The sequence below is a fragment of the Nothobranchius furzeri genome, chromosome 19, assembly GCF_043380555.1.
Source record: "Nothobranchius furzeri strain GRZ-AD chromosome 19, NfurGRZ-RIMD1, whole genome shotgun sequence".
NCBI lineage: Eukaryota > Metazoa > Chordata > Actinopteri > Cyprinodontiformes > Nothobranchiidae > Nothobranchius > Nothobranchius furzeri.
This window is the reverse complement of record NC_091759.1, coordinates 27331566-27357738: the sequence shown is the minus strand read 5'-3', so window position 1 is coordinate 27357738 and position 26173 is coordinate 27331566. Positions and strand designations below refer to the sequence as shown.

At 45.4% G+C, this 26173-nt stretch overlaps 1 protein-coding gene across 1 annotated transcript in view; it reads left to right on the top strand.

Moving 5' to 3' along the window:
* Positions 1 to 26173, top strand: part of nudcd1 (NudC domain containing 1) — a 79048-nt gene that overhangs the window by 16824 nt on the left and 36051 nt on the right. Inside the window, exons 2-5 of the mRNA XM_054736429.2 lie at positions 1071 to 1225; positions 5408 to 5596; positions 10360 to 10543; positions 17359 to 17547. Of these exons, the coding sequence (XP_054592404.1) occupies positions 1071 to 1225; positions 5408 to 5596; positions 10360 to 10543; positions 17359 to 17547 (717 nt within the window). The remainder of the gene's footprint in view (positions 1 to 1070; positions 1226 to 5407; positions 5597 to 10359; positions 10544 to 17358; positions 17548 to 26173) is intronic.

Sequence of the window (26173 nt, the reverse complement as noted above, 5' to 3'; positions counted from 1 at the left end):
AAGGGGCACCAGTGATGGATTACTGGGCGATAACTGAAACATGATGCCGCAACCAGCGTGCAATCATTTTTGAGCAGACCATCACTTTATGTCACAATACCAGTCCTGATCCAGCTCAGACTATCCTGGGGCCTCATGTATCAAATATTCATAGAAAAATTCCTTAATTCCTTCCTTTGAACGCAATTGAGAATATTCGTACAAACGGTCAAAACTAGGGTTGGGCGATTTGTATCATTTTTCCCACCGCCAATCGTCAGTCCAAAAAATAATGATGGATGATTTATTCGTGCATGTGATGGACCAGACACCCTGGACCAGAGGGAACCCACACATGCACAGGGAGAACATGCAAACTCCATGCAGAAATATCCCTGGCTGGGAAGCGAACCCAGGACCTCCTTGCTGCAAGGCAACAGCTCTAACCACTGTGCAGCGGATCTGCTGTCGGCGCGCTCACGGAAACGCGTTTCCTCCAGAGAGGGGCTCTGACAAATCCTTAATAATAATATAGAAACGATCTTTTATCTAACGCCTCCCAAGCAGATTCACGAGGCGTTCCACAAGGATGCAAACATAATATAATTAAATTAAAATCATATTTATTCATTAAAAAGATTAAAAACATAATAAAAATGGGAAGAGTACAAATTGTGATTACAAAAACATGACATCCATTCTACAAAGTCAGATTCCCATTATTTAGCACCAGTCATGTGACTCAGCTGTTTTTCCACCCAAAATATTTATTTAATGGGTAAAATAATTAGTGGATGACTGAGACCTTCAGTGCTGTGGTTCCCCTGTTCTACCACTAGATGCTGTTCTTACACATGGTCTGAAGTTTTCTTATGTTTAGGAATATTTCCACATAAATGATGAACACCACACACTGTGTACATTAGTTCCCTAGGTGCCATACACGCACAGGACTGTTCATTGGTATGGTTGATACATGAGAACCCCTGGAGTGTTGCTGGGCAATGGTTCTGATGTTCGCCTGGTTATTTATTTGTTTGTTTATTTATTATTGTTATGGAACTTCTGACCTTCTTTTTACCACGTTTCAGCTGTGGAAGAGCTGAAACTGAAGGATGATCAGTACACCCTGGAGCACATGCGTGCATTTGGCATGTTCAACTACCTGCACTTGGACTACTGGTATGAAGACAGCATCCTGTTCGTGGACTGCAAAGGACGAGTTCTCAGTCTCTCTGTGACTCTGGTAAGATTTGTAAAAATGTTGTAGGTGTTGATCTTCATGTTAGTGCTGGGTGACCATTCAAATTTCAAGGACCAGTTTGATTTCGATTCTCAAGATTTAGAATGAATTATCATAATTTGATCAGATATCGATTTGGGTCTGCGATTTTAAAACTTTTTTTCTATAAATGGTAAATGGCCTGTATTTGTATAGCGCCTTCTTAGGGTTCTACAACCCCCCAAGGCGCTTCACAACACAATCAGTCATTCACCCATTCACACGCACATTCACACACTGGTGGGCATGAGCCACAAAGTAGCTACAGCTGTCCTGGGGCCCACTGACAGAGGTCAGGCTGCCGAGCACTGGCACCACCAGCAACTCCAACCATCACCAGCAGGCAAGAAGGGTTAATTGTCTTGCCCAAGGACACAACAGCAGAATTATCTGGTCGGAGCCAGGATCGAACCTGCAACCTTCCGATTATCTTTGAACCAACCTTCCGATGGACAACCCGCTCAACCTCCTGAGCTGCTGCTGTCCCACTTTCTGTTCTATTAACTACATGACTGTATATTAATACTATTGACATGCAACAACAAATTCAAATATGATTCTAGTCTGAGAAATAACCATGGTTTCACGATTACAGTAATAAATTTGCATGAGTTGATTTCACATCTGTATCAACCTCAACCACACAAACCCTGTCTATAAAGGTTTTAAAGGACATTTTTACTGCTGCTTTTCAGATATTCTGTTTAGAAAATGTAATTAGTGAAATCAAAGAAATTGCTATCAGTTTGAAATGACAGTTTACAAGTTTTTAAGTACTTTTCATTAGAAATCTCTTTTAGCCTTTTTTGAATTTGTATAAAACAAGAAAAAGGGCTAATTGTTGTCAACCAGTTAGGGTTAACACATGATGTTTATTCTAGGCATCTCCGAAGGATGGAGACACCTTATTAAATCCTACTAGTGCAGTTATTATGGATGTTCTTAAATATAGTTTTTACTTGTTCATATCTATATTTATTCCATTCCATTTATTTGATAGAGCACATTTAAAAACAGCATGTGAGCTGACCAAAGTGCTGTACAGGGGTAAAAACATATAAGGTTAAAAGAATAATATAAAAGAATAAAACAGCTAGAGCACAAAGAACCAAACAAGAGAAGTCAATAAAATCGGTAAACAACAGTGTAAATAAACCATCGATAAAATAGCTAGGCAGTAAAAGCAAGGGAATAAAATTAAGTCTTTAAGTGAGACTTGAAAACCCCAATGGAGGGGGAGAGTCTGATATTCTACGGGAGATCATTCCAGAGTTTCGGAGTGCAGACAGAAAAAGCTCGTTCACCACGGGTTTTGCAGCGTAGACGGGGAATCTGTAGTAGGTGTAGGTTAGAGCCCTGCCCTGAAGCCCTAGGCCCGCGGGTCGGGGCCGGGCTTCGGGCCAACGACTGTGTAATTACCTCGGACACGGGCCGGGCGCCTTTATTTTTAATCAAATTCATAAAAAAAAACTGAAACACTTGAACGCAGCAGCACCTGCCTGCTTCTCTCGCACCGTTAGCTCAGTTAAGGTGTGTGTGGTTTATAAATGCGCCGATATAAATGAATTCTCAAACAGCTGATTGAAACATGTGCCCCTGTTCTAACACGCCGTTTTATGTCCACTCTGATGTCAGAAACATTCGTTTATCCTCATGAAAACGGCAGCGTTCTGTTTTTCTGTGAATAAATTTGCTCTGCAGTTAAAATAAAACAGCATTCATTGCTGTTTTTTTCTAACTGCAGAGCAAATTTTCAGAGCGGCAGATTAAATTTACAAACGCTATATTAATTGGGAACGTTTATTTAATCTGCCGCTCTGAAAATGCGCTCGCAGTTAGAAAATTAGAATGCAGCTTTTTTTTCTAATTGCACAAGAGCGCATTTTCAGAGCAGATTAAATTTACTAACGCATCCAATTAATATGTTGTTCGTAAATTTCATCTGCCGCTCGAAAAATACGCTCTGTTAGAAAAAAAGCTGCATTGATGCTGATTTTTCTTCCTTTTCTTTTTTTTTTTACTGCAGAACGCTTCCCACTAGAACGTGGAGCATTCTATCACGCTAAAACATTATGAAAGGTTAAAAAAAATCAGGCTCATGCTCGAGTCGGGCCAGAGAATCCTTAAAACCTTCTCGGCCCGGGCCGGACACGGGCTCAGATTTTAGGCCCGTGCAGGGCTCTAGTGTAGGTCACCTGAACGGAGTCCTGCCTGGCACATAAGGAGTGAGTAACTCAGATATGTAAGGTGGTGCTAAGCCATTCAACATCTTAAAAACAAACAATAAAATTTTAAAACGTTTACGATAGTGCACAGGAAGCCAGTGAAGTCTTGCTAAAACTGGAGTGATGTGCTGCTGACGGCCCGTGTTGGTCAGAAATCTTGCTATCGCATTCTGTATAAGCTGAAGGCGAGATAATGCGGCTTTTGAAATGCCAAACAGAATTGCATTGGAGTAATCCAACCTTGAGGTGATGAAAGCGTGAATGGTTGTCTCGAGGTGGCGCCGATTCAGAATGGGTTTTAGGTTGGAAAGACATCTCAGCTGCTAAAAACATGATTTAACCATGTGATTAACATGAGGGTCCATTTTTAGAGCCACATCCACTTTAATACCAAGATTAACAATTGTTTGACTAATTTTAAAAGGAAGAGCAGAAAAATCAGGAGCGGAGGAAGACGAGCCATTAATAAGCTCGGTCTTAAAATCATTCAGCAGCAGAAAATTTGCTGACAGCCAGTCTTTAACCTCACTCAGGCAATCAAGGAGCGGCTGGATGGAGGTAAAAGTCTTCAAAGGAACATAAATCTGGCAGTCGTTCGCAGAAAGATAAAAGTTAATGTTGAACTTCCTGAAGATTAGTCCCAGTGGAAGAATATAAATGCTAAATAAAAGGGGGCTGAGAATAGACCCCTGTGGCACGCCCCAAGGAAGAGCAGCAGAGGGAGATGAACAGTCATCCATCCTAACTCTAATAGACCTGTTGTCAAAGTAGGTGCAGAACCAGTCAAGCGCAGCGTACTATCTGGAGAAGGATAAATTAGATTATAGCTATGTAGAATAGGAATTAATCCATCCATTTTCTTCTGCTTTTCCGGGATCGGGTCATGGGGGCAGCAGCCCAAGTCGACAGGCCCAGACAAGGTCCTGACTTCCCTCTCTCCAGCCACTTGTGCCAGCTCTTCCTGGGGAATCCCAGGGCATTCCCTGGCCAGCTGAGAGACATAGCCCCTCCAACGTGTCCTGGGTCTCCTTTAGGTCTCCTCCCAGTTGGACGTGCCCGGAAAACTTCACCAGGCAGGCATCCAGGAGGCATCCTGACCAGATACCCAAGCCACCTCAACTGGTTTCTCTCGATGTGGAGGAGCTGCGGGTCTATTCCGAGCCCCTCCCGAATGTTCCCGTGTTCAGAGCTGCAGAGAGGCTCTGAACTCCAGCTGATGGAATGCAGGATCCTGCAGATTAAAGGCAACACATGTAGACTCGTGTCGCCATATGGCCAGATACTGAAGAGGTCAAACTGTACATGAAAACTGACCATTTGTGGACGTTACACGATCAAGAAAGAAAAGCTCAGTAAAACTAGACAAAATAAAAGAATAGCTATTAGCTACACAGATCGACCAACATTAAAAGCCAGGTCAAAGAAACAAGTTTGAAGCAATGACTTCAAATCCTCCAATGACTGGGAACTAGGCCTTAAATCCCTGACAGGAGTGTAGATTTGTAATTATTCAGGATAAGTTCTGGAGTAAACATCTCATCTGACTGAAGGGTTAAGGTTAGGAGCACACACACACACTCACAGCGCTGTCGAGGCTTGACCTGCCCCTCGCCAGGACAGACAGCAGTCTGTATGCAATATCAAAGTCAGTGTCCAAAAACAACACTGCTCACGGCTGCTTTGGTTTCATTTAAGGGAGACACCACTTTTCCACACGTCTTTTGCACCGTACATATGCTCGGAGATTTCTGCCTTCCTGAAAATTGTGTGTACAAACCCCACCGGTGCAGGACCCAGACCAATGTCGCCCAGCCTGGGTCAGATCAGGACATATGTGGAAGCAGCAAAATTGTCAAACTGGTTAATCGTTGCTAGCCTAGTCTGTACTGCTGTGAATGATGTTTTGTGTTTGTGAATGCAGGACACCGCTATGGGGAAACCAAAGGAGGTGTACTGTGTCCCTGCAGTAGTGTCCAGGCAGCATGAGGACCACCTTTGCGCCTCCCTCAGCCTCACCTCGGCCACCTGGGCAGCTCTCTCTGACGGCAGCGGGCGACTGTACCTCCTCCGCACCGGCAAGAGAGGAGACGGTGCTCACACCAAGTGGGAGGTAAAAGCACTGCTGAAGAGGAGTTGCTCCAATAATTCTTCACCATCCAAATAATGAATGTTGGACTAAACCTGTCGGTCCGCAAAAATACAGACAAATACAAGCAGGCAGAAAAGTAGGACTAGTTATCATGCCTAAAAGTAACCCTAACCCCCTGATGGTTCAGTCCTGTTTTATGTGACGTTTAGCCCTGGTGTTGGTTTGCTTCTGGCTGTAAATCACACTGTTAGCCAAACAGATTAAGATGACATAATATCAAGTTGATGACAAAAAAAACTGCACCTTTCTGCATTGGAGAACTCCAAAGCTGTTTAAGCTTGGTTTATGCTTGACGCATTCACTTTCCGCGTGGTGATGCGGCTCGCGGATGGAACGCGCTTCACAACTCGCAGCGTTTATGGTTCATGCGGCTCGTCTCTGCGGTGAGCCAATATTCTCCCAAACTGTAGGGGGCAGCATGGAGCTCTACAATCAATCAGTCAATCAATCAAAGCTTTATTTATAAAGCGCCTTCCGCAACCCTGTCAGGAAGCCCAAAGCGCTGAACATGGTACAGTTGTAAGTAATTATACTGAATAAATCAACAATAAAAGAAATTCAAATTACAAAATACAAAATGGAAATAACAAGATAGATGAAACATTCCGGTAAAATACAAATGTGTGAAACACAATTGGATTGAGTGGATGGATTGAGTGTACCAATGAAAACTGTGGAATGGATTCAACATAATAGAGGGCCAAAATCAAACATGTTCTGGAAACGCCAAGCGGAGGAGGTGTGTTTTTAGGTGATTCTTAAAGACTGGCAGAGAAGGGGACAGCCTAACTGAGGGTGGCAACTGGTTCCAGAGTAACGGTGCTAGGACTGAGAAAGCCCGGTCCCCACGGGTACGACACCTAGACCGAAGGACAGCGAGCAGGCCTTGGTCAGAGGAGCGCAGAGCGCGTGATGGGGAATGTCTGTTCAGGAGTGTGGCCAGATAGGGGGGAGCACCACCCTGGAAGAAATGATAAACAAAGACGAGGATTTTGAATTGTGAGCGATAGGAAATCGGAAGCCAGTGCAGGGAGGCCAGAACTGGACTGATGTGGTCCCGTTTCCTGGTCCCAGTCAGGAACCTGGCAGCGCTGTTCTGCACAACCTGTAGGCGACGCAGTGTTGACTGACCCAACCCTGCATAGAGAGAGTTGCAGTAGTCAAGCCGAGAAATTACAAAGGCATGTAGTACCCGCTCCAGGTGGACTCTCGACAGCATAGGCTTGATTTTAGCAAGGCGTCTCAGGTGAAAGAAACTGGACCGGATCACAGAATTGATGTGAGCATCAAATTTAAGTCCAGCATCAAGTTTCACCCCCAAACTGGTAACAACTGGTTTTGAGTATAGAGAAAGAGGGCCAAGATCAGCATAACGATCCACATTCCTGCTGTTGGGGTGAAAAACAATGAGCTCTGTCTTTCCCTCATTCAGATGTAGAACGTTGGCCATTAGCCAAGACTTCCCCTCGTTAAGACAGGACACAAAGGACTGAATAGAGTGACCTTTCTCCTGACACAATGGAGAGTAAATCTGGCAATCGTCAGCATACAGATGGAATGATAGGCCATGTTTACGAAAGATTGACCCCAGAGGTAGCAGATAAATGGCAAACAAAAGAGGACCAAGGATCGACCCCTGCGGGACCCCACAGCGGAGCCCCTCCCAAGAAGAAAAAACATCACCCAGTTTAACACAGAATGTCCTGTTTTGGAGATACGATCTAAACCAGTCCCGAGCTGACCCTTTGATCCCAACCCATCGTTCCAAGCGATCGAGTAGAATCGCGTGGTCAACTGTGTCGAAGGCTGCTGTCAGGTCTAATAACAGAAGCACCCCAGATGTTCCCTGATCTAGTGATAGATAGATGTCATTTAGGACCCTCAGTAGAGCTGACTCTGTGCTATGGCCAGACCTGAACCCTGATTGGAAAACCTCAAACAGATCAGAGTCAGCTAAATGTGAGACCAGCTGCTGATAAACGACTTTCTCAAGCAGTTTAGATGTAAAGGGCAGGGTAGAGATAGGCCTGTAATTTTCTATCACAGAGACATCAGCACCAGGTTTCTTCAGGGTCGGCCGAATAACTGCTGCTTTCAAAGCAGCTGGGACCACACCTGTGCTGAGGCTCCCATTGATAATCTGACCAAGTGAAGGGCCAAGACACGGAAAGGCAGCCTTCCAGAGACGAGGCGGCAGAACGTCAAGTGGAGAGCCAGATGGCTTCTGCCTCGCAACTAGCTTACTCAGCTCAGAGTATGAAACTGTATTGAGGGAGCTCAGGGTGGGTGGTGATGGAGGAACTGGAACAGGGTCAACAGAGTTACCAGAAATAGCTGCTCTAATGCCCGACACTTTATCAACAAAGAATCTGTGAAAAGCTTCAGAGTTTCCAGCAGCTGTAGGAGACATGGAGCTAGGCTCCTGATACACCAGAACAGAGTTTAGTGTTCTGTAGAGAATCTTAGGATTATTGGAGTTTGTCTCAATGATGTCTGCAAAATAGGCCGTTCTGGCAGCCCTCACAGCATCCTGATAAGCAACCAGAGATGCTCTGAACAACTCACGCGAGACCTGTAGGCCATCCTTTTTCCACTTTCTCTCAGAGGATCTACACGCCCGCCTGCAAGCCCGTGTGACATCAGAGAGCCAAGGCTCCCTCCTAGGCCGAGACTTGCAAAGCTTGAGAGGTGCAACCACGTCCAGGACCTGATTACAAAGTACATCAAAGTGTTGTGAATAGTGATCAACGTTAGATGAATCAGGGTTAAAGGTCTCTAACCTTACAGACATACAGTCCACAAACTTTGAAATAGTTTCTGCATCCAGGGCTCTGAACCTAGTAGCTGGAGCTTCACACACAGGGACAGGACATGGCAGCGCAACATCACAGAGTATTGGAGAGTGGTCAGAGAACACAGGAGGCAAAGTCACCAGGTTCATGACAGGGAGACCATAAGAGATAACCAGGTCCAGGGTGTGACCCCTGGCATGAGTTGGGGATGATACCCATTGAGTTAGATTGAATGAATCTAGCAAATTAAAAAAACCTTTAGCAAACACATTGTCAGGACAGCAGATATGGATGTTAAAATCACCAAAAAATAGGACATAATCATATTTTAGGATGCAGTCTGCCACAAGATCACAGAAATCATTAAGGAAGTTAGAGTCAGTCTTTGGAGGCCGATAAATCAGCACGACGAGCAGGCGGGGGGAGATGCACAGCTCAAATAAGCACAGTTCAAGGGAAGAAAATGACATGGTGGCTGTAAGCTGTTTACAAGGAAAGCTGGATTTAAAAACAACAACCAGCCCTCCACCTCTACCCCGTGACCTGGGGATATTAAAACACAAGCAGCCAGGTGTTATGAGCTCGAGTAGGGAACTTGTGTCGCCAAACGGGATCCAGGACTCACAGATGCAGAGAAAACCCAGGTCATGCTGAATAAAAAAGTCACGAAGAATAAAAGTTTTGTTCAGCACAGACCTGGCATTGACCAAACCAAACTGGGGCTGCAGCACAGAGATCGCGCACGGACCCAGTCCCCTCTAACTCTGTGCCCGTAACCGAGCGCAGATTCTCCCAGCAAACCCCAGTCTGGCGAGATCTTCGAGCCGATCGGCCGTGGCGCGGTGCCGATACACCATCAGAGCCGGCCGAGTTCCCTGGGCAGGGCGCCGAGTAATCCAGGAGACATCTCGGAAACATCGGGTCAGAAGCTGGGCCGGATCGGGCCAGCCGCTTGTTCAGGGATCCAGGCCGACGTCTCACGCGCCGGCTACCTCTCTTTCCTCGTCTTCTCCGATGCTTCCTTCTCGAGCTGGGGCGGACAGAGGGCCGACACATCACGGCTTGGGTGGAGAGAGCACGCGGGCAGTTCAACCAGCAGCATCGTCCGTGAGGTTCATAGCTCGCACAGCCCGGTTCCCAGCGCGCGCTGCCGGCTACATCAACGGAAGGACGAAGCCTCAGCAGCGCAGCTCGATCATATGTCAGCAGAGGATCCACACCATTCAAAAAAGGGATCAGCGACAAGAAAAGTGCATAAAAGCCAATCAAACGCCAATAAAAACCGATAAAATGCAAGGCATCAGTGCGTAAAGAGGACGAGCAGCTCGCAGCGTGACCGTGCGCAAGCGCCATCTCTCTCCATGCATCCAACACTACACCATAGTAGAAGTAGAAATCACTGATTACAACACGGCATTTCAGCATTTTTAACAGCGTCCTCGTCTTTTCCGACAGTGCGAGCTATTTCTCTCCAAGAATTATTAACAACATGTTGATCACGGTGATTTCAGAGAGCTGAATCATACAAATGTCTGTCTTTACGAACCTCTGCCATACTAGTTCTTGCCGGTCCGCCATGTTTTTCTGCGTGGTTAGAAAATTTCCTAGGTGCGCGGTGCGGAAATTTTGGGCCGTGCGGAGACGCGGTGGAGGGGCATGGTTGTTAAAATGATGCAATTTCGCCGCGCGGAGCCGTGCGGACCTCGCGGACGCGTCAAGCATAAACCAACCTTTACACTATAGTGACTCATTCACACACCGATGGTGATGGCAGCTGCTCTAGAACACACTGACACAAGCAAAGCTCAGTGGATTAGAGGCAGATAGAAAGTTCAGAGGTTGCACTGAGGCAGGAGGAGTGGAGGTCTTCATTGGAGAACCTTATCAGATCTGCTGATCATGATCATGATTGGTTTTTTGGTCCTTTCACAGCCTTTGTTCAGTGAGGACATCGGCGACCCTTTCATCCTCCTCCACAGCATCTCTCACGTCCAAGCTGGTGTCCACATCATGGAGGTTTTGTTGCTTCGCATCCAGAAAGACTCGGAGGAAAGCAAAGGGAGCGGTTACTTTGTGTGTCTGGAGTGGATCACTGTCCAGAACTCTGCAGGACCTGGTGGGTGCTGAAGAGGCAGCTGGATCTTCTGTTATTGTGGTTTCTCTCAAACAGTGTTGCAAAAAGTGGGTATGCAGTGTAAGCGACGCATAGGGGCTCCAAAGTGACGAGGCAAACGATATTTTTAGTCTGCATTTTCTGTGTTTTTGTCCGTTTTTGTGTCTGCAAATTGTATAATTAATAACAGAGAAGCCTGTCAGTGATTAGGTGCCCCTGTGCTTCTTAATAGAGCTGAGGAAAATTGTGCAAGCCAATTTACCGGCTAACTCAACTCTTAGTTTAGATGTTTCAAAATCTCAGGGTTTGACTTGCAATCGGTATAGTGGGCATGGTATGAATTACCAACAAACACCCTTAAATATGTAGAGCGTTGATTAGCAATCACCAAAATACCCAGGGCTTCTAATTCTGGCCAAGTTACCATTATGTAGAAATAAGGAGGCTCAAACACACCTACACACACCCCCAGTCCATGAAGCTTATGTACACTTCAGGTGAAGACCCTTGCCAGCTGTTCCTTTTATGCTGAGGAGACACCTGACTTTACCTGTAGCCTACCATGGAGGAAACACTTATATCAATAACACCTAGGGATGGCATTTACAGCCAGCATCTCTCCTTTGCTCGGTTACCGACAGGAGGAGACCCCACTCGTAAATCCTTTTTTCGTTCCTCGAATCCGAGGAACTAGGTTTTATTTCACACAGATGAAAAAAGAATAATAATCCAAACAAAACCCCCCGACACAGCGGGTTAAAAAGTGAAACAACTCTTAGCCAATAAACCGAGTTATAGCAAAGTTGAGCTGAATAAGCTCTCCAAAAATGACACTAGGTCAGATTATCACAGACAAAAAGCTCAAAGCAAAAGCTTCCTTCTTTTCATCTCTCTACCTCACACACTCTTCCCATCAAAGGCAATCCCTTCCCACAGACTCAGCAACTCTCTTTTGGGCCATTCCCATCTGTACCTGGTCGGCCCGGCCCGGCCCGGCCCAGATAGCAGAGCTTGCTTACATATCTTGGTGGCCTGCCTTTTTCAGGGTGCAACAAGACTGTTTTTCAGCCCTCTTCTCGAGGGGGTCTGCTTCAGGCCGACCAGGGCCAACACACCCACTGCTGACAGCAAATTCACACCTTCCATTAGAGCAAGCCTCTGATTGGTGGGTAGAATCAGCCCACATTGGCTTAAGGCATGCTCAATTCATCATCATTCATCATCATGCTGATTACCTAGAAGCTGAAAATGTCTCTGACTGCATTCCTTGCATACCTAAGCAAGGATGTGTGGAATCAACCGGGCCAGGCCGGGGCCGACCGGAGCTACCCGGCCCGGGCCGACCCGGTACAGATGGGAATGGCCCATTTTATTCACTCTGTCCTTCTCCCCTCTGCATTCTTCAGGGGTTGCATCTCCATGGCAACACCCCTGCTTCTGGGGCTCCACGTCTGGTCACATGATCTTCCTCTTCTTCTGCCCAGGGTCAAATGGGCATCCCCTCGTTGCCAGTCAAGATGTCTTATGTATATGCTTATAGCATCTGGACCAACTCCACAGAGGATAAAAGATAACATACACTCTACTCCCAACACCTTTCCAGGTCAAAACAGCTTATATCCACAACATGAATCGTTAGGCCATATCAGCAGAGTGAAGGCACATCACTAATTTACCACCTCACGCTTCAGGGGGCTAGAAGGCTGCCTGGACACACACACACACACACACAAACATGATAAGAGAAGGTAACAGGCCTATAGCTTGGTTTCACACACACACGGATACACCTTGTAGAGCCTAGAATTGATTTCACATAATGAGACATAATCCAGACTTCATTCCATACATTAACAAGTCTGATTATACTCCATACTACAAAAACAATCGATGCATCGGGATGCGGACATAAACGATTCTGCATCGTTTAACTCTAACCCGCCATCAACGATTATAGTGGAATGTAGTTTAGTTTTTTTAACGGCAGCACCAGCGCAGCATCCAAATCTGTCAGAGTGAGCGTTCTCCACATTTACCAAGTGGTTCCGCCTTTATGTGGTACTGCAGGGCTGAGCGCTGGAGTTGTAACCTGAGACCGAACCAGAACCGAATCAGCCCGACCGGTTCTGTTGGACTTGGCCCGTGAATTATGTTAATTGAATGGGTTGTCACGCGGCGCGCTCCGCTCGCTCGCACAGCAACTGAGGGAGGGAGGGAGAGAGAGAGAGAGAGAGAGAGGATTGGAGGACGCTCCTCCAAACACGCGTTATTATTTTCATAATGTAATTATTGTTTCTCCTAGAAGCGCTCAGTCAGACCGAGTGTTGTGATGTCAGGAGATCCGGTCTTGGGGAGGGGGCGGGGTCAATGATGGCGGCTGCAGCGTGATCGTCTGTCTCTCTTATTTAGGGAGACGGAGAAGTTAAAAGGAGAGGAATAGAAGATAGAAGTTCTTGTTCCACTTTATTCTTTTGTTTCATGATGATAAACTGATGTTAAATTCAGCTTAAAGATAAACTGGGAGGAAGCTTTGGTTCATTTTAGGTTACAGGAGGTCTTGTCTCCTATCTGCTCCTCCAGAGACAGCATGGACATGAGGGTCACATGGACATGAGGGTCACATGGTGAGGGTCCCACAGGACAGGTCAGTGGAAAGGTTTGTAGTTAGCTGGTTAGTGAAGGAGATCCATCAGCTGGGTAATTTAATCCTAATCCAGCCCACAGCCTTCTGCTGGTGTTGTTATCAGGAAGAATAAAACACACATCTTAAATATTATTGGAGTGTAGAATTTGTTTTATGTTTTATTATTTTCTGCATCAAACAGAACTTGATTCATTCTCCAACATTTCAGAAACGAACCACTGGGTTCAAATAAAATAAACTAAGTCAAACATTTCATTTGGTGTTATTTCTGACACCCTTCACCTGCGGCATAAATATCTGACTCTAGAGCTGCTCAGAGACATTAAACACTCATATATGAACCCATTATGTATTTTATTATTACATGATGAGTCCTGTAGGTTTTCAGTACTTTTTTACATTTTGTGAGTTTTTGCAAAGCGTGTTTTTCTCAGCCTGAGGCGTGGTGTTGAACCAGGAAACAGATGTTTTACTTTGTTAAATCTTCTTAAATGTTTACATGTTTTGTCCTAACCTGTTGTGGATGGAGAGCTTTTGAGGGATGGCAGCTTGTGTCACGTTTTTGATTTAAAAAAAAAAGCAATTATCTGACATGTTCTATTTATCGATGAAAACAAATTAATATGAAGTAATCGTGATGCATCGGGATATCGAATCGAATTGAATCGCTGACCCAATAACCGTAATCGAATGGAATCGGGAGACAAGTGAAGATTCACACCTCTACTTCTAAACCCTCCCACCAACACACACAGCGCTGTTGGAGGCGTGGGTGGTTTCGAGCCACAGATCTACTGAGTTGTGTTTATTCATGAAAACTTTGTGGAATGTAGTCAAAGAAAGAAAAGGATCAGGGGCCTGTTAAGTTAAAAATAACACGGTGAAGAACAAGAACAAAACATTTAAAATACCCAAAAGTTCTTCCAAACATAATTTAAAACAGGGTTAAAATTAGAAGCAATAAATAATAATAGAAAAAAGAACTGTTAGGGTGTACCAGGACCTTGGGCATAACAGGCCGCCGTAGTAGTCAGCTGTTTGGGTGGTTTTCAGGTCGGTGTTCAGTCACGTCTCTGTTGATCACCTGCTGATGACGAGAGGATTTCTCCTGTCAGTGTAGAAGTACCAGGTGAGCTGCTGCCAACAGGCTTCTGTTCTGCTAGAAACCCTTTCTATGCCCAGATGATTGTAGTGAGCTGTTATATATATATACATTTATAATGATAGTAAGTTAATAAATGCACTAAACCCACAGCACAGCTGATGGAAAATAAGATGAAATAAACCAGAATATTTTCTCCCACAGCTCAGCTCTGATAGAAATAAGCAGATGTCTGCTAAAGCTAGGCTATATCAAATATTAAAAGTATCTTTAATGAAAAAAAGATTGATTTTATTATTGATTATATTTAATTTCTACGGTTTGGATGTCTGTGCACATTACTGAGTTTCCTGGCTGGTGTAAAGAATACATGATTTTATTAGCAGGTCTGGATCTAAAGCGGGTATAAAAGTCTGCCCTGGGCCTAAAGCCCTGCAGATAGTTGCTATATAACAGCAACAACAAATAAACAACAGCAGCTGGGTTATACTTTGTTCCTTAAATTAAAAGTCATGTATTTTTGCAAATGCTGTACGCTGACACATCCAGCAGCCTTTTGGTGACTAGTGACATCAGCTCAGCTCTGGTGCTGAGCAGCATGGATGCATCAGTGGGTTTTACTGTAGTCGGTGTTCCAAGTGTAATAAAGAAAGGACAGGATAACATTGTTAACTCAAATATACCATTATAATGCCATGAATACGTGTAGATACAATTATACATTTTTACCAGCCTGTAACTCTAAACCTTTTGTCAAATTGGGTAAGACTGCTGCTTTTAAATTTAAAATTTCCAAAACTTTCTTACAGGAAGGCATGCCCCCAGACCCCCCAGAGTAGTTCAGTACTTATCTTTTTCTTGTCTGCTCTTTGGTGCTGGTGCACACCTTGTGGTGGGTTATAGGAACTGGAAACATATTACAAATACACTTAAAAAGACAATTAAAAGATAGCTTTGGTAAAGTTGTGTGTGCGCGCGTGTTAAATTCACCATCTCACCGGCTGCTCTGCCAGAGTTCCCGTCTGGAGGTCTGGAGAATGGGTGTCCTCCAGGTCCGGTTTGCTTAAAGTTGTCACATTTTTACGTCACGTTTTTCTATATAAATCACAAAGTTTGTGTGGACAAAACAGGGTTCTGGTCTGTCTGTTCATAGTTCTGGTGGGCCTATCAGGATCTGACTGGCTGGCAGAATGATCTTTACTCTGATCAACTCTAAGATTTACTCTAAATAGCTTCTATTTTAAAATGATGTAGGAACAGTGTTGTAGTAGTAATGAACATATATTTGATAGTAACCAGTACTGTACCTAACTCTTGTACTAGTAAAATGATCAGAATCAGAATCGCCAATGACCCCAGCGTCCTGAAGCATATAATATGTCTTATTATTATTATTACCATTAATAATAATCCGAACCAGAAGGCTTTATTGCCATATGTGTGAGAATCACATTAGCAAATAGCTGCGGTACTTGATGAAAATGACATTATGGTACATATTTAGATCAGTTGTACCCAGCCCTGGTCCATGAGATCCCCTATCCACCATGTTTTAGTTGTTTCCCTGCTGATTCAGTGGCTGAATCGCCTGTTCAGCAACTCATCAGCCTCTGCAAAAGAATGTTAATCACCACTGAGTAATATCAGGTGAGTTGAAAAAGTGAAACTAAAACGTTGAATACGGGATTGCAAGGACCAGAGTTTGGCACATCTGATTTAGGATGTTCCCAGGGAAACTGTGTTGGGACCTACCATCTGGTGTGTACTATCCAACAGCATTTTTATGATTGGTTTACAGCAGTTGTGCCTGGAGAGCTGGCATCTAGCATGTTTTAGTTGTAACTCTACTTCATCACACCTGATTTCATTCAGCAGGTAATTAACAGGCTTCTGCAGAACTTGGTGTGCTGCTGCGTAGGTGATGCAACGATCAGCCGGCCGATATGTTAAGTTTTTTCTGTAACAGCCAAAGTTATTTTTTACCCTCCCACTGTCTTCATGGGTGACCCCGTGAGGAAAGTTGACCATTGAGCTGGATTGATGGTTTATCCTTTGAGGTCCATGTGGCAGGGGTGAGGTGGTGCTCACGCCTGCCACATGGACCTCAAAGGATAAACCATCAATCCAGCTCAATGGTCAACTTTCCTCACGGGGTCACCCATGAAGACAGTGGCAGGGTTAAAAACCCATGTCGGTCGGCCTCTAGATTCAACCACTGTATTAGGTGTGCTGTAGTTGAGAAACAACAAATACGTGCTGGAAACCAGCTCTCCAGGACCAGGATTGAGTATCGCTGGATCACGGCTTGAACACAATAAGCAAAAAGACAGGAAGCAGGATCCCTTTCAATGTTATCATTAAATATTCCCATTAAAAAACACAGCAGATATTTGGAGGCAGTGTCCCCTTAACCCTAAAGCCTGATTTATACTTTTCCGTCTGCGTCGGTGCAGAGACACACAACGCCTTTATGCATCTGCACATGGGCTCTCTGACAGGTTTACAGAGGCTGACGGAGACCACAAGCTTGTGATTGGTCAGGATGCCACTTCCTTTAAATTTGTCAACAGTTCTGTCATTGCCCCGTCAAAAAGTAAAAAGATATTTAGCAGCACAACTGGAAAAGGTTGAAGAACGTGTCATGGAAAAAGTCCAAAACTATGAATGTTTATTCACCCATGACTGAAGGAGTACAAAACACAGAGCTAACTTTTATTCATGGGCAGAAATGACGAGAAACATGGTCTCTGAAATATATCAACACACCAGTAAATACACTATCGTGGATCAGATACATGAGAGTAATGGTGGCAGGATACCACAGAAAGATGGTACGCACTCTGTTGTCCTGGCAGGGAATTGCTTTGCAACACTCCTCAGGTGACGGAGAAGTCCGAGAGCAAAACGTCTGCCAGTACGTGTGCGTCTCTCCTTTGCAGAGGTGACTGACGAGTATAAATCAGGCTTAACCTCCCAAATAAAATGTGTAGCTGCTGATACTCATCCTGTTTTTTTGCCAAGGTTCCTAGAAAACAAGTGTCTATCATCTGACACGTTTTTGTCCTCATGCAGGTCAGGAGAAGAGGTATGAGGTTAGGAAGAGGAGGGTCCTCAGGGGGAAGTCTGTGCCTCACTACGCTGCAGTGGAGCCTCAGGGGAAGGGGCTGATGTTGGCCTCTGAGAAGCCTTTTGTCTTCACCCATGTGGATGGACGTCCCGTGGTGCAGCCTGATCCAGAGCCAATGGAGGTGGACAAAGCAGGTACGCTGCTGGGGTTGATGGGAAAATGTTAAACCTCTCTCAGAGAGATGAGATGTTTGTCTGCTTGCAGTTTTTTCACAGCTGGGTCTATAATAATAATAATAATAATCAAGATGATGGTTATTATTAATAAGGTTATGATGACATAATACCCAGCTGATTTTCAACATTTGTTGTGATGTGTAGAGATGATGTGAGACTAATAAATAGTTTTCCTGAAAAATCAAATTTCTCCATCAAAAAATGTGTGATTAGGCTTTGATGCTTTCAGTCTTAGTGGATCTGCGCTAGAATCAGAACAAAGACTAGGCCCTCCATTTACCAACCATACTAACACACAGATCTGAGCTAATTTAGTACATGGGAAGGATTTTACACATTGTGTGGTATTTAATACCTTGTACTTGTGTAGCAATAAATATAGATTTATATCTATATTTCAAATGTGGTGTAGATTTAGCTTGTTTAGTTGTTTATAATCTTATATTAATTAATCAGGGCACCACCAGGTTTGCAGAACTGGACCATTGGATTTAATATCTGTATCTTCTCAGTGTAATCAGTCTCACAGTAAACACCACCATCCATCCATCCATCCATTTTCATCCGCTTATCCGGAGTCGGGTCACGGGGGCAGCAGCCTAAGGCGAGAGGCCCAGACTTCCCTCTCCCCAGCCACTTGGGCCAGCTCCTCCGGGGGAATCCCAAGGCGTTCCCTGGCCAGGTGAGAGACATAGTCCCTCCACCGTGTCCTGGGTCTACCTTTAGGTCTTCTCCTGGTTGGACCTGCCCGGAAAACCTCACCAGGGAGGCATCCAGGAGGCATCCTGACCAGATGCCCGAGCCACATCAACTGGCTCCTCTCGATGTGGAGGAGCAGCAGGTCTACTCTGAACCCCTGCCGAATTACCGAGCTTCTCACCCTATCTCTAAGGGAGAGCCCAGCCACTCTTCAGAGAAAACTCATTTCGGCCGCTTGTATCCGCGATCTCGATCTTTCGATCTCCACTCAAAGCTCATGACCATAGGTGAGGGTAGGAACGTAGATCCACCGGTAAATCAAGAGCTTTGCCTTCTGACTCAGCTCTCTCTTCACCACGACAGACCGGTACATGCCCGCATCACTGCAGATGCAGCACCAATCCACCTATCGATCTCACGCTCCAGTTTTCCCTCACTCATGAACAAGACCCCGAGATACTTAAACTCCTCCACTTGGGGCAGGACCTCATCCCTGACCCGGAGAAGGCATTCTATCCTTTTCTGAATCAAGACCATGGTCTCAGATTTAGAGAAGCTGATTCTCATCCCAGCTGCTTCACACTCGGCTGTGAACCGCTCCAGCGAAAGCTGAAGATCATGTTCTGATGAAGCCAACAGGACCACATCATCTGCAAAAAGCAGAGACCTGATCCTCAGGCCACCAAAACGGATGCCCTCCACACCTTGGCTGTGCCTAGAAATCCTGTCCATAAAGGTTATGAACAGAATCGGTGACAAAGGGCAGCCTTGGCGGAGTCCAACTCTCACTGGGAACGAGCCCGACTTACTGCCGGCAATGCGGATCAAGCTCTGACACCGGTCATACAGGGACCTAACAGCCCGTATCAGAGGGCCTAGTACCCCATACTCCCGGAGTACCCCCCACAGGGTCCCCCGAGGGACGCGGTCAAACACCTTCTCCAAATCCACAAAACACACGTAGACTGGTTGGGCAAATTCCCACTCACCCCTCCAGGATCCCCCTAAGGGTATAGAGCTGGTCCAGTGTTCCACCGATCCACAACATCCTGAGTAGAGGTCAGCAGCACACCGTCCCCACTATAGATAGCGTTGGTAGCGCACTGCTCCCCCCCCCCGAGGCGCCGGATGGTGGACCAGAATCTCCTCGAAGCCATACAGAGGTTGTTGTATGGAGTATAATCAGACTTGTTAATGTATGGAATTAAGTCTGGATTATGTCTCATTATGTGAAATCAATTCTAGGCTCTACAAGGTGTATCCGTGTGTGTAACCAAGCTATAGGCCTGTTACCTTCTCTTATTATGCGTCTGTCTGTCTGTCTGTCTGTCTGTGTCTGTCTGTGTCTGTCTGTCTGTCTGCAGGCAGACTTCTAGCCCCCTGAACTGTGATGTCATAAATTAGTGATGTGCCTTCATTCTGCTGATATGGTCAAACGATTCATGTTGTGGATATAACCTGTTTTGACCTGAACAGATGTTGGGAGTAAGCATGTATGTTATCTTTTATCCTCTGTGGAGTTGGTCAAGATGCTATAACCATATAAATAAGACATCTTGTCCAGCTAATGCTGGAGATGACCATTTGATCCTGGGCAGAAGAAAAGGAAGGGGTAATCATGCCACGTCCCCCCCCCCCTACTGACCAGTGGATACGAGAGGAGGTGATGTAATCCCAAAGGAAAAGAAAGGAAGCCTGCAGGAGGCGCTGAGAAGAAGAAACAAATGAACGGATGAAGACTGGGAGAAGAAAAGGTGACATCATGACATCCAAGATTAATGGTCTCTTCGGGGCCGTTGGAGAAGTAACAAGAAGAAGAGGAACACGTGACCAGGAAGTTTGAAGTCTGAAGCAGCGAACAAAGAAATGACTGTGAGGGAGGTGGGACAGAGTAAATAAAAAGGAGCTATTGGGTCTGGAGGTTGGCCTTTGATGGGAAGAGTGTGTGAGGTAGAGAGATGAAAAGAAGGAAGCTTTTGCTTTGAGCTTTTTGTCTGTGATAATCTGACCTAGTGTCATTTTTGGAGAGCTTATTCAGCTCAACTTTGCTATAACTCGGTTTATTGGCAAAGAGTTGTTTCACTTTTTAACCCGTTTTGTCAGGGTTTCATTTGGATTATTATTCTTTTTTCATCTGTGTGAAATAAAACTTAGTTCCTCGGATTCAAGGAACGAAAAAAGGATTTACGAGTGGGGTCTTCTCCTGTCGGTAACCAAGCAAAGGAGAGATGCTGGCTGTAAATGCCATCCCTAGGTGTTATTGATATAAGTGTTTCCTCCATGGTAGGCTACAGGTAAAGTCAGGTGTCTCCTCAGCATAAAAGGAACAGCTGGCAAGGGTCTTCACCTGAAGTGTACATAAGCTTCATGGACTGGGGGTGTGTGTAGGTGTGTTTGAGCCTCCTTATTTCTACATAATGGTAACTTGGCCAGAATTAGAAGCCCTGGGTATTTTGGTGATTGCTAATCAACTCTATATAGAGTAAGAGTGTTTGTTGGTAAACTGGCATGTTACGCCCACTACACCGATTACAAGCCAAACCCTGAGATATTAGTAAAATCTAGAAGAGTGGAGCTAGCCCGGTAAATTGGCTTGTAAAAGAAGTCTTGCTCCATGGTCTCACCAAACTCCTCCCATGCCCGGGTTTTTGCCTTGGCGACCACCCGAGCCGCGTTCCGCTTGGACTGCCGGTACCCGTCAGCTGCCTCTTGAGTCCCAAAGGCCAAATAGACCTGATAGGACTCTTTCTTCAGCTTGACAGCATCCCTAACCGCCAATGTCCACTTTGGGGGTTGTCACCACGACAGGCACTGACGATCCTGCTACCACAGCTCCGGTCGGCCGCCTCAACAATGGAGGCACGGAACAGGGTCCATTCAGACTTAATGTCTCCCGCCTCCCCCGGAACATTTTGGAAGTTCTGTCGGAGGTGGGAATTGAAGCTCCTTCGTACAGGAGACTCTGCCAGATGTTCCCAGCAGACCCTCGCGATACTTTTGGGCCTGCCTGGTCTGACCGGCATCCTCCCCCACCATCTGAGCCAACTCACCACCAGGTAGTGGTCAGTTGACAGCTCCGCCCCTCTCTTCACCCGAGTGTCCAAGACATGCGGCCGCAGGTCAGATGAAACAAAGTCGATCGTCGAGCTGCGGCCTAAGGTATCCTGGTGCCAAGAGCTCATATGGACACCTTTATGTCTGAACATGGTGTTCATTATGGACAATCCATGACTGGCACAGAAGTCCAATAACAAAACACCACTCGAATTCAGATCAGGGGGCCGTTCCTCCCAACCACACCTCTCCAGGTCTCACTGTCGTTGCCCACGTGGGCGTTAAAGTCCCCCAGCAGAACGAGGGAGTCAGACTTGAATCTGCACCGAAGGGCCTTGAGTGTCTGTTAGTGCTTGTTTTTGTCTTCTTAAACTTTTGCTTTGCACTATCTTCCATTGGGAAAGAGAAGGAAACTCATCTGTGAGTAATCCTGTTGTCTAGTAACTCCGGTTTGGACCAAGTGAAAACAATAAGTGCAAACAGGGGCTGTGAACGAGCTGTTTCTCCCCTCCCTGAAAACACTCATCAGGTGATCTAGGTCTCAACCATTGCAATCAGCTGCTGCATGAACACCTGTTTCCAACTAGTAGCACAGCATAAGTTTGGTGGCATAACTGAAGCGTCAGCCCTTGTGTCTCACCCCCTCCGGTGTGAAGACACTCCTGGGTAAAGTCATGCGTGTCTACCTGTGCGTGTCCACAGAGCAGGTACACAGAGCAAACAGACTTGACCCAGACGCTGCTCCATCGACACCTAGCAAAATGTGCCATTATCCTATAACTGTGATGACTGGCTTCAGAGGAAGGTCACACACAGCAAACCGCTTTCACAACCTTCAAAACCTCAACTCGCTAAAACCAACTCCCCCCGAAGACATCCACCTGTCAATGGGACTGTGGAACTGCCAATCAGCTGTAAACAAAGCAGACTTCATTATTGCATATGCAAACCACCTGTCACTCAATGCACTGGCTCTCACTGAGACCTGGATCAAACCATGTGACAATGCTACCCCATCTGCTCTCTCAATTAAGCACACTTTCTCCCACACTTCACGTGCATCTGGCCGAGGTGGTGGAACGGGCATGTTAATTTCCAACAAATGGATTTACAGTCAGATGCTACCAATACAACTCCTTTGAATAACATGCCATCCAGGTAACTGTACCAAAAACATTATTTTTGGTTGTCATATATCGCCAACCAGGTCAACTCGTAGACTTTCTTGATGAACTCGACACCCTGCTCTCCTCCATTCCTGAGCACGACTGTCCCACAATGGTCCTTGGAGACATGAATATTCACCTGGACAATCCCAGCTCATCAGGCTTCCTGTCACTAATGTCATCATTCGATCTAAAACTAGCACAAAGTCTTCCAACTCACAAAGCTGGAAAAGCACTTGACCTCATTTTCACCAGAAACTGTGTCATAGACACAATCTCTGTCACACCGCTGCACCTTTCCGATCATTACTTCATCCATTTCAGCATGACTCTACAAGGTAGGTCCACTGCTTCCTCGCCAATGGTCTCATTCCGCCGCAACCTCTGCAATCTGGCACCCAACCACTTCTCCTCTCTTGTTGCCTCCACTCTTCCATCTCCCAGCACATTCTCTGCTTATGAAGTGAATGATGCCACCGAGTCACTCTGCTCCACACTCGGCTCTTGTCTTAACAACTTGTGCCCTTTAGCCACTAGACCTGCTAGATCCTCTCAGTCGTACCCTTGGCTAAATGATACCCTCCGGTCTCTACGCACCAATCTTAGAGCTGCGGAACGGAAATGGCGAAAAACAAAAGATCCTGGTGATCAATTGAAATTTCAGGAATTACTGTCCTCATTCTCTGCCAGCATCACTGATGCAAAGAAAGCTTTCTACACTGACAACATTCTCAGTTCTACTGACTCTCAGAAACTATTTTCAACATTCAAAACTCTGCTCACCCCTCCATCTCCACCTCCTACCAACAGTCTATCAGCTGACACCTTTGCCTCATTCTTCACTGACAAAGTGGCAGATATAAGCAAACAGTTTACTCAACTGGCCACTCCTGAACATTCGCTACCACAAACCCCTTCTAGTCCAACCATCTCAAGCCCAACTGCTTCATTTTCCTCTTGTTCCCCTCTCACTGTGAACTGTGTGTCCAAGCTTCTCACGTGCAGCCGCCCTACTACATGCCCACTGGACCCCATTCCGACTAAGATGCTCCAAGCTATTGCTCCCACAGCAGCCGCAGCAGTCACACATGTGATCAACGCTTCACTCCCACCTCTCTCAAGCATGCTCAGGTTAAACCGCTGCTAAAAAAAAAAAACATCTCTTCCTCCAAATCATGTAGAGAACTACCGACCTATCTCTCTCCTCCCTTTTTTGTCCACAATCATTGAAAGGTTGGCTTTCAAGCAGATCACAGAATACCTCTCACAAAACTGTCTGCTTGACCCTTACCAATCTGGGTTCAAAAAGGGCCACTCCACTGAAACTGCTGTTAGCAGTGACCAAATCCTTAAAAGAAGCTAGAGCGACAGGCAAATCCTCAGTGCTTATCCTGCTCGACTTGTCGGCTGCATGTGACACTGTCAACCATGGCTTCCTTTTGTCCACACTCTCTAGCATGGGCATCTCAGAGAAAGCACACGCCTGGTTTGAATCGTACCTCACAGGACAATCATTCAGCGTATCTTGGCTTGGACAGTCTTCTACCGTGCACCATCTTGCCACAAGAGTCCCCCAGAGCTCTGTACTAGGACATCTTCTCTTTGCCATATACACCACCTCACTGGGTGAGATCATTCGATCACATGGCTTCTCCTACCACTGCTATGCAGACGACACCCAGCTCTATCTGTCATTTCCACCGGACGACCACACTGTCTCAGCACGAATATCAAACTGTCTCTCTGACATATCAAAATGGATGAAATCCCACCATCTCCAACTCAACCTCTCTAAAAGTGAACTACTTGTCATCCCAGCAAAACCATCCATACAGCACAATATCTCAATCCAAAATGACTTCCTATCTCTGGCTCCTTCAAAGGCAGTTTGAAATCTGGGTGTTGTGATTGATGAACACCTGACCTTTAAAGATCATGTTGCCTCTGTTGCTCGTTCATGCCGCTTTGCGCTGTATAACATACGAAAGATCAGACCATACCTAACACAACATGCCACCCAGCTCCTGGTGCAATCTACTGTCATCTCCCGCCTCCATTACTGCAACGCCCTTCTAACTGGTCTTCCAGCCTGTACTGTGAGACCTCTTCAAATGGTCCAGAACACAGCGGCACGTCTGGTCTTCAATCAGCCAAAAAGAGCACACGTCACCCCTCTGTTCACTGAGCTCCACTGGTTACCGCTAGCGGCACGCATCAAATTCAAACTGCTAACACGAGAACAGAGCCTGGATTTGTATTCTGAACAGTCTAAACATGTTTTAAAAAGACACGTATGACAAAAGTGGCACCTGCTCAGTAAAACCACCAACAGGGTGAAAAATATCAAAATATTGCCGGCAGAGACGGGCTACAACTTCTGGATCCACTTTATATAAATCATTTTATTGATTATCGTCTTATGAAAGATAACGTTGACGTACACGAGTGACCGGTACTGGCCACTGTCAACTGTTGTGAGCAGCACTCTGCTGTCTGAGGGTAGGCCCCGCCCACAACGCTGCAGCTGCTGTGGCTCCCAGTGTTTTCTTTACTGTGGGAAAAGGGTAATAATGGCTCTTTCATGGGAACAGGTTGCCGACCCCTGCTCTATAGCTTCTTTTATCCATCTTTTGTATTTCTGTTGTTGTATATGATCCTTGTGTTGTCCCAGTCCATTACATGGTTTTCTCTTGTGCAGTGATCTGTTAGGGTTAGGGTTAGGGTTCTTCTTTTGCTGCTCTTGTGTGTCTTCGACTTGTTTCTTTCTCGCACTCCTTTCTATGTTCTATTGTTCGTGTGTTGAGTTGGCGTCCGGGTTCCTCCTATGTATGTTTTATTGCAGAGTTTGCATGGGATTTCGTAAATGACTCCACATTTAAGTCCAGCTGGTATTTTGTCTTTTGGGTGCACTAGTCTGTTTCTAACTGTTGTGTATGGTTTTGTTGGTGTGTTTATGTTGTGTTTTTTCATTGTTGCTCTTTTCTTTTCTGTTATGCCTTTGATGTATGGGAGGGTTATCACTGGTTGTGGTTCTTGTCTCACTGGGTTTCTGGTTCTTTGCTTTGGTTGTTTTTTTCTTTCTGTTGTTGTTTGTTGTTTTCCTTTGTTTATTGCCCATGTTGGGCATCCGCAGGTCTTTAAAGCGTGTTGTATATGAAACCTTTTCTGTGTTTTAAAAAAGAACCAAAAAATGGAACTGGAGCAGATTAGTAGTCGTGTCCAGGAGTGTAGTTTAGCATTCAGCTAAGCTGGAGAGAAAAAAAATCTGCACAGAGAAATGTTAAGAGAACAGTGGTCCTTTGTTTGTCTCAGGAGGAATCTTTTACAAATAACCCGCAAAAGGCAAATTTTGTGAAGTAGCCAGCTTTATCTTCTACAATTATTCTAGATCTTTTAAGGCTGTAAAACCCCTCACTGCACCCTTTAGACTTATCTCAGACAAGCATTAGCATTTTCACATTTTTCTCAATTAAACACTCAATGCTCAACTCATGATGCACAACACAATGCACTGTAAAAGAAAAAGGAAGCTCAATTCTGCTAACGGTAAGAATTGTTTTCAGGTGTATTTATTAGTTTTTCCTTTTACAAAGTGAGCTGCCTGAATGCTTTTTATGGGCTTTCTGAATGTTTGTCCTCACAAAATTGCGGCAAAAAAATGTAAG